This window comes from Gallinula chloropus (assembly GCF_964237585.1).
Source record: "Gallinula chloropus genome assembly, chromosome: 5".
Lineage (NCBI taxonomy): Eukaryota > Metazoa > Chordata > Aves > Gruiformes > Rallidae > Gallinula > Gallinula chloropus.
In genome coordinates, this window is record NC_140090.1 from 1957769 (window position 1) to 1971825 (window position 14057).

General features: G+C 41.1%; 1 protein-coding gene across 1 annotated transcript in view; it reads right to left on the minus strand.

The window, feature by feature from the left end:
- The window catches only part of RIF1 (replication timing regulatory factor 1), a gene marked incomplete at its 5' end in the record, with an annotated part of 34855 nt that overhangs the window by 9545 nt on the left and 11253 nt on the right, over positions 1-14057 (minus strand). Inside the window, 15 exons of the mRNA XM_084265660.1 lie at positions 419-621; positions 932-974; positions 2653-2917; positions 4003-4102; positions 5473-5622; positions 5852-5959; positions 6956-7136; positions 7258-7331; positions 8946-9032; positions 9439-9539; positions 10439-10501; positions 10734-10844; positions 11094-11267; positions 12213-12333; positions 13565-13716. Coding sequence (XP_084121786.1) covers positions 419-621; positions 932-974; positions 2653-2917; positions 4003-4102; positions 5473-5622; positions 5852-5959; positions 6956-7136; positions 7258-7331; positions 8946-9032; positions 9439-9539; positions 10439-10501; positions 10734-10844; positions 11094-11267; positions 12213-12333; positions 13565-13716 — 1933 coding nt within the window. The remainder of the gene's footprint in view (positions 1-418; positions 622-931; positions 975-2652; positions 2918-4002; positions 4103-5472; positions 5623-5851; positions 5960-6955; positions 7137-7257; positions 7332-8945; positions 9033-9438; positions 9540-10438; positions 10502-10733; positions 10845-11093; positions 11268-12212; positions 12334-13564; positions 13717-14057) is intronic.

The window sequence follows — 14057 nt, forward strand, 5'->3', positions numbered from 1 at the left end:
CCCCACAGCCTTCTCTTCTCCAGGCTGACCCAGCCCAGCTCCCTCAGCCTCTCTCCATGGGAAGCTGCTCCAGCCCCCTGAGCATCTCCGTGGCTCCTCTGACCCCTCTCCAACAGCCCCACATCTTTCTTGTGTTGGGGCCCAGCTCTGGACACATGACTCCAGCTGGGGAGAGGAGGGCAGAGCAGAGGGACAATCCCCTCCCTGTCCCTGCTGCCACCCCTCTGCTGATGGAGCCCAGGATCTCATCACCCTTCCCAGCTGCAGGAGCCACTGCTGACTCATATTAAGTTTCTCATCCACCTTGACACCCAGGTCCTTCTCAGCAGGGCCACTCCCCAGGAGCTCTTCTCCCAGGCTGTATCTGTCTAATACCTCTCACTTTAAAAACATCCAAATAGAGATTTGTGTATCTTACTTTAACTCCTCTGGGTAGGTTAGTGTTGCAGCGTTGGCAAAGGTTGAGTTCCAGAAGTAGGTGCACTGCTTGCGGAGCTGTTTGCTCCTGTGCTGGAACACCACGCACAGCAGCGGCGAGAGATGCGCCAGCAGCTCACTGTCGTAGGAGCCTGTGCAGTGGGACTGCAGGCACAGGAAGATCTCAGCCAGCAGCTTTTCAAGCTGGGGGAGGGAAAAAGGAACAGGGGTTTTTATTTAATCCACCATTTAAAAGGTTAATGTTATTTACAACATTATTATCCCCTAGAACAGCCTGGACTGAAAAAACAAGTTTAAAAAGCCACGCCACACACAGTGTGGTAGCTAAGCTTAGTGGTCCTCCCCTCAGCTACCCTTAGAGTCAAAAAACAGATTGCTTAACAACTAAGTCTCCATCTTTGTCACTTTTTAACTTTAGAATACAGGATGAACAGCAAAATTCCAGTGCCATAGACTTTTCTCCAAACCCCAGCTACATCTCTGGCATATTTACCTTGATGATGAGGTTACTGTACACTTTAGATATATCAACAAGCCTGCCAAAACAAAGAAACAAAGTTTTAATTCCCCTCTCATTTATCCCAAGCATAACAATTAAACACACACACTCAGGCACTGCTCACTAGGTTTAGCATACAGCTTGATGAAATAATGTTGTGGAATGAGCCTCTCATTAAGCAATGAAAAGATTTTCTGATGTAGAGAGCTTTAAGTAAACTTCTCCTTTAACCCCTACTGATACTCATCTGCTGACTGTCAGAGAAACTCACAGAAAGATTGGTAATAATTAGTAGTACAAACTTCATGAGTTTTCTTATGATAGAAGTTATGCCATAAGAAATGACAACTGCCTTCTTTGTGATGCTCTTAAACCTCCCCCCAAACAGATCACCCATGCCCCAGAGATCCCTACATTAAAAAGCAGAAGTATCACCTAAACAAAGTAGTTTCCCATGAACAAACCCCATGGCACACCACGTAGAAAAGCATGAGAATCTGCATTTACTGTTTCCTTCCATAAGCCAGTGAACCTCCCACCTGCAGAGGGTCCCAAACTCGTATTTGCTTGCATATGCCTTCCTTCAAACCCTGTATCCAGCACTCACTCCTCCCCCTTTCCTGAGGAATTCCAAGGGCAATGCTCAAAGAAAGGCAGATGAGATGGGAGATGGAGAAAGGTGGCCAACTCAACCTTACACAGGAACAAGGGGATTCCTGCCCCTGAAACAGGGTCTCCTGATGACTTAAGAGCAGTGGTAGCAGCTCACTTCAAGTTTCATTTGTTAAAGGTTCAAGAAAACCTTTACAGGCAGATTGCCAGCATCCTATCCACCCCTTCCCCCAATCCCAAAACAAAGCTGTGCTCCATTTCCTGTCCTTATCCCAAGCAAAGAGTACATCTCTTGCATCAACTGAGCAGCAGCAAGCCTCTGCCAGCCCCCTCCCAGCAAGCCCCTCATAATCCCACCTTGTGTGGGGAAAGAGCAGCCTGCAACAATTAAAAGAAATTAAAAAGCAAAGCCAGAAGCAAAAAATAAAGCACAAAGCAACAAGTATTTCTCAGAACTTCCCTCTGCTTCAAAGCTTACAGGATTTTAATGCACTTCAACTTGGCATCTTTATTTCCTACAAAACATTATGCAGCTCCCACCCACTAGAAAACACATTATTGTTAACAAATGTCTCCACTGCAGTGAAAATAAACAGCAGGTAGAAACCAAACACTTCAGCAATGTGGAGATGACACCACGTTCACTCCAGATTAGAGAGAATATTAAGTACCAAGCCTTCAGAAGCCCTAGGGGTTTCCTTTCACACAGGACAGGTGTGTGTGCCCTCACTCCTAAAGAGCAGCTCTGTTGCAGAGCTACTCACACACATGGTTTATTGAATCCCACTGAAACTCAGCAGAGGGCTGGGCTGATGTTCCTGGACCCACCTCAGCTCAGGGCCACCACACAGGCAGTCCCTCAATCACAGCAGCCAGCAGGAGACACCAGCTTTCTGTGGTGTTTGGTGCAGTGCCAAATAGTACCTACTGGTGCCTAGGGACATACAGGCTGCTCCTGAAGGGGAGAGACGCGGCAGAAGTAACAACCAGCAGCAAAGCTCCGAGGAGACCCCAAGCTGTTCTCACACTGCTTGCTACAGACCACACAGAACTCCACCAACACAACGAAGCCAGTTTCCCCAACCAGCCTTTCAAATACTCACTTTGTTTTTTCATAAAACACTGCCAGGGGTTTTGAAAAAATTGCAAACATAGTCGTGATCACTGAAGGCAATGAAACGTGGCTGATGATGTTGTGGAGAACAGCGAGAACTGAAGGACCGACAGAGATCAATGTTTCTGAACACATTTCTTTGGAACTGAACACATGGAAAGAGTTTAGTAACATCACCAGGAGTTTAAACAGAGAGGCAAGCTTTCCAAGGGGTTCCTTTTTCTTCTTAGACCAATCTGAAGGGGTCTGTGGAGCTAATATTAAAAAATAAATAGAAATGAATGTTTTCTCCTATGTAACCAACATGCATTTACAGCATAACACTTCTGAACGTTGTGAGCAGCAGTTCTTTGATTCCCAAGTTGAATCTACATACACATAGTCTGAAACCTAGCAAAAGCCATACATTTCTAACACATAATTTTATCAGACCAGCACAGATGCAACTCCCAGTCCCCTTATTTATAGTTGTTCCTACAAATGGCTATGCTTTTATGTGTCTTTGCTGCCTACTAGCAAAAGGACAGCAACCACTCCAGAGATATTAGGTGATACTGGGACAGGTGAGGAGGAGGGAAGGGGAAGTATCAGGTTTTATTTGCTTATTTTAAGTAAGATTTCTGTCATGTTTTTCTTCATCAACCTTTCCAGTGAGAGCATTTCATTCTTTCAGCAGTCCCACACTATGTCTTACTACTCTAACAAAGGTAAATGATACAAAACTTCATTTTGTAAGAGAATTTTTTCAGCTTTGATAGTTGAACAAGGGAGTGGGAAACAGAACATAAAGAACTGTACACACCACGACTTCTGTACTGCTAAGCCTACTCTTGCCTGTTTTATGAGGAACAGTGACCTCTCAAGTGTTAACAGCTTACCAGCAGCTTTAAGCAGGTATTACCCAATTAACACTGTGGATTATGATCAAGCATTACTGCTCCAGATCACATTTCAAGAGAGTGAAAGCAGATTCCACAAGCAAAGAACAAATTGTAGCCAGAATACCAAGTACAACCCCAGAAGCCAGCACTGTTTTGTGGTGAATGGAAAAGGGGCCTCAACATCTACATCAATTTCAGATGTGTTTTGTCAGGCTACACAGTAACTACTCAACTACTCAAACAGAAAAGGTACAATACTCAAATGATACTCAAACATGCATATGGGAGGATATTTTGGTCCTTCTTATTTTTTAGTCAGTCCCTTCAGTGCTTGGATAGTACATGCAACACATACAGGCTGCTGCTGTCCTACAGTCATTGCTTCTGTATCTACAACAGTTTTCAACCAGCTCTGGAAGAAAGCTACAGAAACCCCCAATATTCAAGTATTTTCTTACATCTATTTGTGGGCTGATACTTAGTGCCATATGGTGCAAAGTTGATGCAGTCAACCATAACTGACACAACATGGGTGAGACCATCCATCATTGAAAACGCCTGAGGAGGAAACAGAACTCATCAGCAAAGCCCAGAAGAGCAACAGGGACATAAACACCCAACGCTGGGCATTGAGAACAGCAATACAAACAGCTTTCAAATCTGAGAGTGGATGAAATCTGTCAGCATTATCAGGCAAGACTCAGATAAGATGACATTTTACACAGGCTGAAGATTAAGGCTGCCCATTCAATACAAAAAAGACATAAGCACATTTACTATCTAATGAAGTACAATCAGTGAGAGGCTGCTGTAAGGTGGTGTTAGATCTAGGAAGACACATCTGAAGTCTTCAGGTTTCAAGGTAGGAGCTGTCTCCAAGACATATCACCAAATGTCAGCCTGTGTTTAAAGCCTGATCTCACTGCAGACATAACAATTAGGCTGTCATTAACATCCAGGAAACATGATTGACTTCTTGTATATAGAGAGACGGGTCAAGGTCCTCCACACCCCCCCCCCCCAATTACTCTAAGTAATCCCACCCCTGCTTTTAAAAGCAACATTGATGTTGTGGGCCAAAAAAACCCCGTTTAGTTTCAATATAACTTAAACAATTTAGATCTTCAGTATGTAAGTTTGGCTTGCTTAATAATGAGTAATTTCTGAACACTGAAGTTTATCACCAGGATACAGCAGCACCCAAAGGAAGTCATAATGATTAAATCCTCCAAATCCCATGTATTTAAATTCCATTTTTCTTTCTCATCTGCTTCTTATTTGTTCCTTTCATGTTATTTTGTTTTGGGTTTTTTTTCAAGAGTCAACTTCAAAGTTGACTTTATGTTCCTAAGTTGATGTTCACTGACACCTACAGACTGCCTTCCCATTTGATGTGGGCTTGTGAACAGGAATGACAGGTAGTGGAAAAGCTTCCTCTTTCAAAACTTCTTCTTAGGAAGTATTAAAGTCAAGTCATGATGGTACCAGGAACATCGCCAATGATGCCCTTGGAACATTACAGTGCTGCTCTACCCCCTTCCCTAAACACAACACCTGGTTTTGTGGTATTTGTTAATTCAACCTGAAGCTGAATTAACTTGTGCAACCCACACATTTCAACCAGACAAATCGTATTTACCCTGGGGATGACATTCACTAAGCTGTTATTTCAGAGCCAGAAGACAAATCCAAAGACTGCTGAACTGCTGTTTTAACATTACACTTTACAACTATTTTTACTCTCTTCTTTCAATCTATTTCCAGACCAATTCCACTCCTGTTAGTAAGAAGTATTTTGCTACAGCTTTAAGTCTCACCCAAAACACTCTTAGTACAACATTAAGAGTTTACAATAGATTCTTGTATCTAACTTAAAAATATATCTGCTAAAGTATTTATGTAGTTCAGTATCACTGGTTTATACTCACTACTGGAGTTTCACCTTCTAGCCCAGCTAATATTTTGGCACAAAGCTCTTCACAGCACAGGTTTTCTTCTGCTGTTGCCACCAAAGCAGCACAACGAGCAAACGCTCTGTACAGGTCTGACCAAGCGCGCAGCAGGGATTTCATCGTTGGCTTTAACAAGAGAAAGAAAGAGTCTGTAAATATCAATACCTGGTAAGAACTCAGAGATAAAAATTCACTTTTAAGTTTTCTTCTCTGTGGCTCAAGATTTCCAACCCTGGAGCAGTGATCCAAGGTATACATGTCTTGGTAGCAAACTCTACTCTGAGGTTATCAAGTAGTACTTTATGGGGTTTGTAAAAGCCACACTGCTGCTCATCAGTGCTCTGCATTCTGTTACCTGGGGAAACTCCTGCACAGGGAAGATGTGTGACACTGGCAGCAGCAAGGCGCTATAAATGGCACTGAAGTTGTGTTCCAGTGCATCACCCTGATTCACTTCATTAGTCTGCAACGAGAAAACAACGTTCTGGTTAAAACTCAGTTGCACAACTCAGGAGGACAAATAAAGCTGTTCTAAGTAAACTGGCTCTGGACATAGAATCTGCACAAGCTAAACTGCCAGTGGCATTCTGAAATTAGCCATTCTTGGTTCTTTCCAGGGGTTGAGTTGATCCTACTATTTAGAGAGATACAAACCACTGCTGCTTAATCCAAAAGTATCTTACTTCCAAGAATAAAAACAACCTATTGGAAGTTTTCATGTGATTTAACTTATTGCAGTTGTAGTAAGTGATGTCAGCAACTTATTTGTAACACTTAAAACTTTCTCCATAATTTCTAGGATTAGTTCACAAACTCCTATGTTACAAGCAATGTACTTCTAGTATGCTGCCTGCAGAACCTGCTGGATGCACCAGTTTATATCGCTTTCATTAGGGCTTCTGATCAAGGAGTCCAACATTAGTAAGAAACACAGTTCTAATTACATCTTGAATATCCCACCTTAGCATTTACTGTATTTCCATGTAAAGAAAAAAACCCTCTTGGTGTTTAAAAGTTAAGAAGCCCCAGAGGGTAAGTTTCCAGCCTGTGCAGCCACAAGACTACACCATGGAATGAAGGCTTGAAACCCATCTAGAAACAGGATTATAATCTTTTTTAAAAAGAACATTCCCAACGCAATACTGGACACAGTATTTAAGAGTGATTATTCTCAACAAGTGGAAGTCACTTTAAACCACGCTTTGGATGACTACTCCACTACTGCCCTTTGTCCAACCTCACTGCAAATGTTCAGATTCCAATCAGGGATTTTTTAATATTTTTTTTAAGCTGCACACATTCCAGTTTCCCAAACACTACCAAGGTTTGTGTCATTTTTACCAGCACTTCAAGACATGTAACTCCTAAAAATACATCAAGATAAAGGATGGGCACAAAGTTTTGCTGTATTTATTCTTGGGAGGTGGGAATGGAAGAGAACAAAAAAAAGCCACTATACCTGATTAATCCACTCGGTCAGCGGATTAACTACAATACTCCACATTCTCCAGAGATGCTCCTTGTTTTCCACTTGCTTTGCACTCTGATTGATAATGCTGATCACAGATTCACTGAAAGCCAGCGGAGATGTAGGCCCAGACAAAACATAAGTCACAAGTGTTTCTAGAATGACAAAGAATCTAGGGGGAAAAAAAAAAAGAGTCAAGCAGTTAAGATACTTTTTTCAAATGAAGTTAAGAAAAAACATCTATAAAGTTTTAAACTATGGTTAGCTTGTTATAAACAACCACCACCACGTACCTCTCATCTGTCACACAGCATTCCAGGAGGTTATTGTGGAAAGGCAGCTGGATTAAGAACAAAGCTGGTGTTCCCTTGTAAGAGAAATTTAAGATGTCAAAAGAACATATACACTGATCAAATTTAATCATCTATCTCTACAGTAAAGTTTAACTCTGGGCCAGAAATGTGCAATTACTACAAGTTGTCAAAACCTGCCCATTGTAACACTTGCAGTTAAAAATGAGAGAGAAAGCTGGAAACCTGAGCCTCTGCTAGTTCCCAGCACTTCAGCAGAGTATCAATTATACTACAGGAGAAGTTTTTGTTTCTCCTGATGAAAAAGGCTGCAAGTTTTACAGTACTTAGTCATTGCTGCCTTGAAATGAAATGCAACACATGATACCTGGAATGAGATGCAGCAACCTGAGATTTACTTGATCTCAGCAAGACATCTTTTAGACAACCTCTCTTAAAAAACATACCACAAGTACTTCAGGTTTGCTGATGTGGAAGTATTTAACAAAATGCATTCAATCCCTACCAATTAAAAGCTTCAACCACCTTAATAAAGTTCTCATTTTTGTACCCAAGTCAGAAAAAGCCTCCAAATATAAACAACACACCCAGGAAAAGAAACTAGGAGGAATTTTGAGAGTTCAGCTCTTAATCCAGTTTTGATAGACAAAGTTTAATACTACTCACTGGAGTTGATGCATTAATTTCTTACACTTAGGTCTTCTCACATGCATTTGTCTGCTTGTAAAAGGCTCCACATGGATTCCACACAGTCCCTGGCCAACCATGTAAGCATGTAGCTACTTCCATAGGCTAAAAAAATATCCAGTGTCCACTGAAGGAAGATATTGCCCCCCATCTACTGGTGCCCCATTTTAAGGCTGTAACCAACCTTTTACAATTGTAGTAGGTCTACCTTGTAGCCTGCTCCACCACAAACATAATGCATAAAGGTTCATTCCAGCCTTTTCTCACAGGTCACTTCTTGTGGTGATTTTCTAGGTTGCCCTCATCCATTCCTCCCTTCCAAAGGCAGCACCCAGAGCACAGCCCAGCACTCCCGTTTGGGCTCAGCAGGACCAGAGAACAGAGCAGTTCTCACTGCCAGTGAGTGCCACCACCTGTCCTGCAGCAGAGCATGGCCAGGAGTTCAGGCTGCAGCTCTCTATAGATGACTTCTGAAATAATGCTGTCTAGCATGATATTCTGCTTGGCTTCTGAGCATTTCATTTTGCCTGAAGAGCAACACTTTCTACATTTCTATTGACTTCAAAACATTTCCAAAACATCAGTTCTTAGTACCTAAGTAGTCCTACACAGTTTCACAGTCACAAGGTTGGGAAAGACCTTTAGGATCATCAAGTCCAACTGTTCCTGTCCTGTGCTAAACTATCTCTTTCACTACACCATCTCTGTGAGCTCAGAGTATTTGCAACCTCTATCTGAAATCATGACCTGAACATAAGAAACCCTCTTACAATACTTCCACATAGCCCTTTTTTTGCTATAAAAGGTTAAATTATCAGAGGTGAGGGATGGAAACAAGAGCCTACACTCTGGAACATGGAAAGTTATGGTTTCCTGAAAGATCTGGACCTAACCATTTATAAAATGCTCTGTACTTGATGTAAATACGACACCCTAATGCATTTCAGCCTGAAGACAAACTTCTGGAATGAAGTCAGACTTACATTTAAAAGATCCATATCAGCAACCTGGTAAGCTGGTGACCCCAATACTTTTGGAGGCAATTCCTTCACAGTAATATCAATGAGGGACTGAGTAGGGGAAAAGAAGAAAACATTGTCAATATTTCCCTTCCTCCCAAGGGCTAAAATATTTTAAGAAACACCACAAGTAAAAGCAAAGTCATAACGACTGTTTTCTGTAAAAAGAAAAATATCCCTCTGGAAAGCAACTGTCCTTTGAATGTTCTGGTAGGGGAACCAGGTACCCAGTTATGAACATTGTGGGTAAGTCTGAAAAACACTTTAAAGAGACAGAAACCCTTAAGCAACACTGTGCCATCTGATGACAACTGCATAACTTACAGTTTACACCAAAACAGTTCTCTCTTAAAGGGGCCATTCTGTTAAGTTAGATACAAAAGGCTGCTACTCATCAGGATCCAGACCAGCAAGAAGAAATGAGATTAAAAAACACAGACAAACCCATCCAACTTACCAGTATTTTCTGTACAGGAAGAGAATTTGATTTAACAATGTTTTTTAAGGCTTGGAGCAACATAGTCAGTATTTCTGACCCTTGCTTCTCTTTCTTATTTCCTAGAACGAAGCATATCTGCAGTTAGAACAGAACAGAGTACTGATCACACTGACCATCATTTCAAACTTAAAGAAAATGTACTGTAAACAAAAAACCCCTCTGTGTATGTTTATAAATATAAACCAAATACTTACAAAATAAATACAGCTATTGAGTCTCTGCTCTGAAGAGCCAAAAAGTTTAAATACCCCCCTAAATTGTATTAGTAAAATGGGAATACTTTGGTATTATTAACAACCTTAGCTTTACAGGTTAAAGAGGGCATGAAACTTTACATTCATCCAAGCAACATTCCTCTTATGCTTTTCAATTAGATCTTACAATATAAAAGTCTTCATTATTAATATTATTCTGGACTTTCATAGCCTTTATAGAATAATGGACTCTCTTTTAATAGGAAACATCTTTTATACACCTGTAAAGACATACTGAACCAGATTTTATTTCACAGTAAAAGAAAAAAAAGCAGTCATGTAACAATTTTTTTATGCCAATTTGAGTAATACACTGAATGTCTCAATTTCTCAATACCAAAGACTTGGGGTAGGGTGTTGGGGTTTTTTAAATGGAAAGATTTCTTCATCAGAAAAGTCCATTAAAGTGCTTTTAAGTCTGACTGCTGCATGCAATACGCCTGCAGTCATATCCTACTGTGTCTTCACTAACAAGCTTCAGTGGATCAGAGCAGCATGACTTGCTATTTGTCACAAAGACACAGGCATCATGGCAAATATCAAGTGTAGCTTCAAGAACAATTACTGATGGTGCCTGAACCCAAGTTTTACCAGCAATGAAACAAACATTACTTTAGATCTAGTCTTAAAAAAACCCAACAAAACAAAAAAAACCCAACAGCCTCTAATTGGTCAGCAATGACAAGTCAAAGAAACCTTTTTACCTGATTCAGTAGCTGTTTTTACATATCCATTTATGTCCTTCCATATAACATTCAGCATACAATCTACAAGGTAACATTAAATTTTTACTCCAATTGTTACAAAAACAAGATTGCAGTTAAAATACAAATGGTGTTTGATGCAAGCTAAAACAGATATAAACTTTCAAATCAAAGAAAGACTAATCCTATTTAAAATCAAGATTAGGATACTACAGAAAGGGGTTATTTTTCTGTGTTTTCCCTCCCCCACTTTATTTTCCAGAAAATAAATCACATTTCACCACTGAATTCTTACCAGGAACTTCTTTTCCAATTGAAATGAAGCCATCCTGGACTGCATTTATAAGTGTGCTAGCATGCTTGCCAAAAAAAGAAGGGCTACTGATCAGTGGATACTGGAGAGGCTCTAGGAGAACAAAACACATTCTGTAAATACAGTCAACTGGTAAGATAAGTCTTAAAATTAATGAAGTGTGTATATATATGTATATGTATATAGGATTTGACAGAAAAATTACTGTTTAATATTAAAAGATGACAGGTAAGTTTTACATGTTTAAAGCATTTCATGCTAGTAGACATCTTTAATCCCAACAAAATTGGCAAGTGCAGGTTATTTGAGGTTACTTTAAAAAAAAAAAAATTACTCACATACCTAAACTAAGAGCAAGTTTGTTTTGCTTAGCAAAATCTAAAACTTCTGGTCCCATCAAGAAGTGAAGCAGCATTTCAATTCCCAAAAGCTGAATGGAAGGAATCACCACCCCTACTGCTGTACTGGAATTCAAGTTTATCTTTGGTGTGACTGGACTGGGAAATGGGTAAGGACCTAATCAAGGGGAGAAAAATTAGACTGTCTTGTATTTCACATAAAATGAGATAAAGAAAAGACCCAACAGCCCCAAATGGCAGTTACAATGAAAAGAACAAATCATAGGTGAACACTGGCTAAAAGGGATTCCTAACAGCCAGACAGATACCAACCACACACTCCTGTTCAGTAAGGTTAGCATCACAGTTATAATAATGTATTTTACAAGTATAAATGTCTTCCAAAGATTGTAAAGTCTCTGGCACCAAACTTTTATTTGGCAACAGGAGTCTCCCTGGAAGCTGTGGTTATACAGCAGATAACATTCTATGTACTAGCTACACAGTAACTCTCCTGCTGAGTTACCAGTAGAGACTTTACACTGAGCACAAGTCTCACGTGAGAAGCAGTTTGTCTAACCTCAGTTATGGTCTCTCAGAGCCAAGACAAACTCTGTCTTTAAAAGAAAGGAAGGTGTACACACCTACAGCTCTTCCACAATATATCTGAGGCTTCTAGTTCAGCACTCTAGAACTACACAAGCTGTGAATGCTAGGCTTGCCATACTGCAAAGAGCAGCAGTTCCTTATCTCGGGCATGAAGATGTAAAGCTCAAGTAGGTACCATTTCATACCCATTCAAAGTATGGTACAGAAGTGTGACCAGCATATAGAAGCAGCACACATACATGAAAAGCTGTTTCAAACCCAAGCTCCTTTGGACATTAAAAGTGGTCTTCAACACAACCTGATGAGGGCAAGTTTGTAACCTTGACACACTGACCACAGCAGCCTCCTTTTATCCAGTGTCAACCACTACCCCTGAGCTCTCCAATCAGCATGCAGAAAGCTTAGTTTTCAATAATATACAGCAAATTAGACAGCATAAACACATGAAAAGCACAAATTACTTGCTGCACCCAACTATATCCTAGAATAAACAATTTAGCTTATACTTTAGTACCTGATTTATGTGCAGGGGTTGAGGATGCTAAGCTCTGGTTGGCTGGTACACGTGAGGGAGTTCCTGGCACTGCAGCAGAGGAATCCAGACTTAAAGTACTCTGGATTAAGGGTACACAAACCTGCAAAGAGACCAAACCCAGTGAAAACAGGGATAACACAAGCCACAGCCACAAAGAATGATACACTTAAAATACCACACAGGCTGTACAGGTGTTCACAGCATCAGCGTTTCAGAGTTTCTAGGTACTTAAAACCTTTTTAAGGTGCTGTGTAAAATATGAATACTGTTACACACCAATGGCTGAACAAAACCTCATGTTAGAAGGATCCAACTGTACCATATCTAAAGAGGTAGATTTTTTCTCTTTACTCTCATCTTGAAGCTTTATATAATGAAATTCAGAACCCCAGCAGAAACATGCTCATTCCTGTTGTATTTTGAGTAGCAATGAAACACTTGGATCACTTTTTTCTCCGTACATCTTTCAAACTATTTTTCTGATCTTCTCAGTATGTTTTCCCACTGCACTTTCCAAAATTCACACTTGGAGTGAAAGGACAAAGCAGTCCTTAGACAACATGCCTCTGTTCACTCCTGCTGTATGCTCGCTGGAGATGTTTACAGAGATGCTCACTCGACACTCAGACTCAAAAAAATCTTTAGGAACTCTAAAAAGATTGCCCAGGTAGTCCCAAGCACTCCTGCTGTATTGAAACATGTAAGTCAGATTCAGGTCCTTAAGACAGGTTTATTTTAATAATAAATGTAGAACTGTTGGAGAGGGGTCAGAGGAGCCACGGAGATGCTCAGGGGGCTGGAGCAGCTTCCCATGGAGAGAGGCTGAGGGAGCTGGGCTGGGTCAGCCTGGAGAAGAGAAGGCTGTGGGGGGACCTCATTGCAGCCTCCCCGTCCCTGAAGGGAGCAGAGGAACAGGAGGGGAATCAGCTTGTTAAAGGACAGAGACTGGCAGGACAAGGGGGATGGAGTGAAGCTGGAGGAGGGAAGGGGGAGAGGAGAGACTGGGGGGAAGTTCTTTGCAGAGAGAGTGGTGAGGGGCTGGAACAGGCTGCCCAGAGAGGGGGTGGGTGCCCCATCCCTGGGGGTGTTCAAGGCCAGGTTGGCTGGGGCCCTGGGCAACCTTGTGTAGCTCCAGGCCTGGAGGTTGGTGTCCCTGCCTGTGGCAGGGGGTTGGAGCTCTGTGATCCTTGGGGTCCCTTCCCACCCAGACCAGTCTGGGATTCTATGACAAAGCTGGTACAGGGAAAGTTACACTGACAAAGAGTGGACTTCGCTTCATACACTCAACACAGGCCAAGTGATTCTGCTGTAAGCATTTTCGGTTGCGGTACCTGTTCGAAGTTCATGGGCAGGTGAGGTCCCAGCCTCATCAGTAAATACCACCAGACCTCCAGTTTTGTCAGTGCCAGAGCCTCTGTTCTCACATGGATCGAGCTAAGTGGCTGCATTAGCAATTTCAGCCTCTTAGCACTGCACAATATATCTTGAAGACAAAAAAGTGTATTTTTAAGCCATGCAAATAACTAAATCGTAGAGATAATAAAAATAAAGGAATGTTTTTAAACCATTACTTTTTCCCTAATACTTTTTCGCTTAAAAATTCAATTAACAGTTTCAAAACTAAAATACATAAGTGCACCAACCTTTCAAACTATTTTATTGCTCTAATTGCTGTCCTGAATGACCCTGGAGATAGCAAGTACTTTCTTTCCAGTTTCAAGACTAAGATGATTATGTACTGTATATCAACATAAGCAGATGGAAATTCACTCTTGCTCGGTCAAGAGTCGTACTTGTCACAGTAGAAGAAATACCAAACACTTA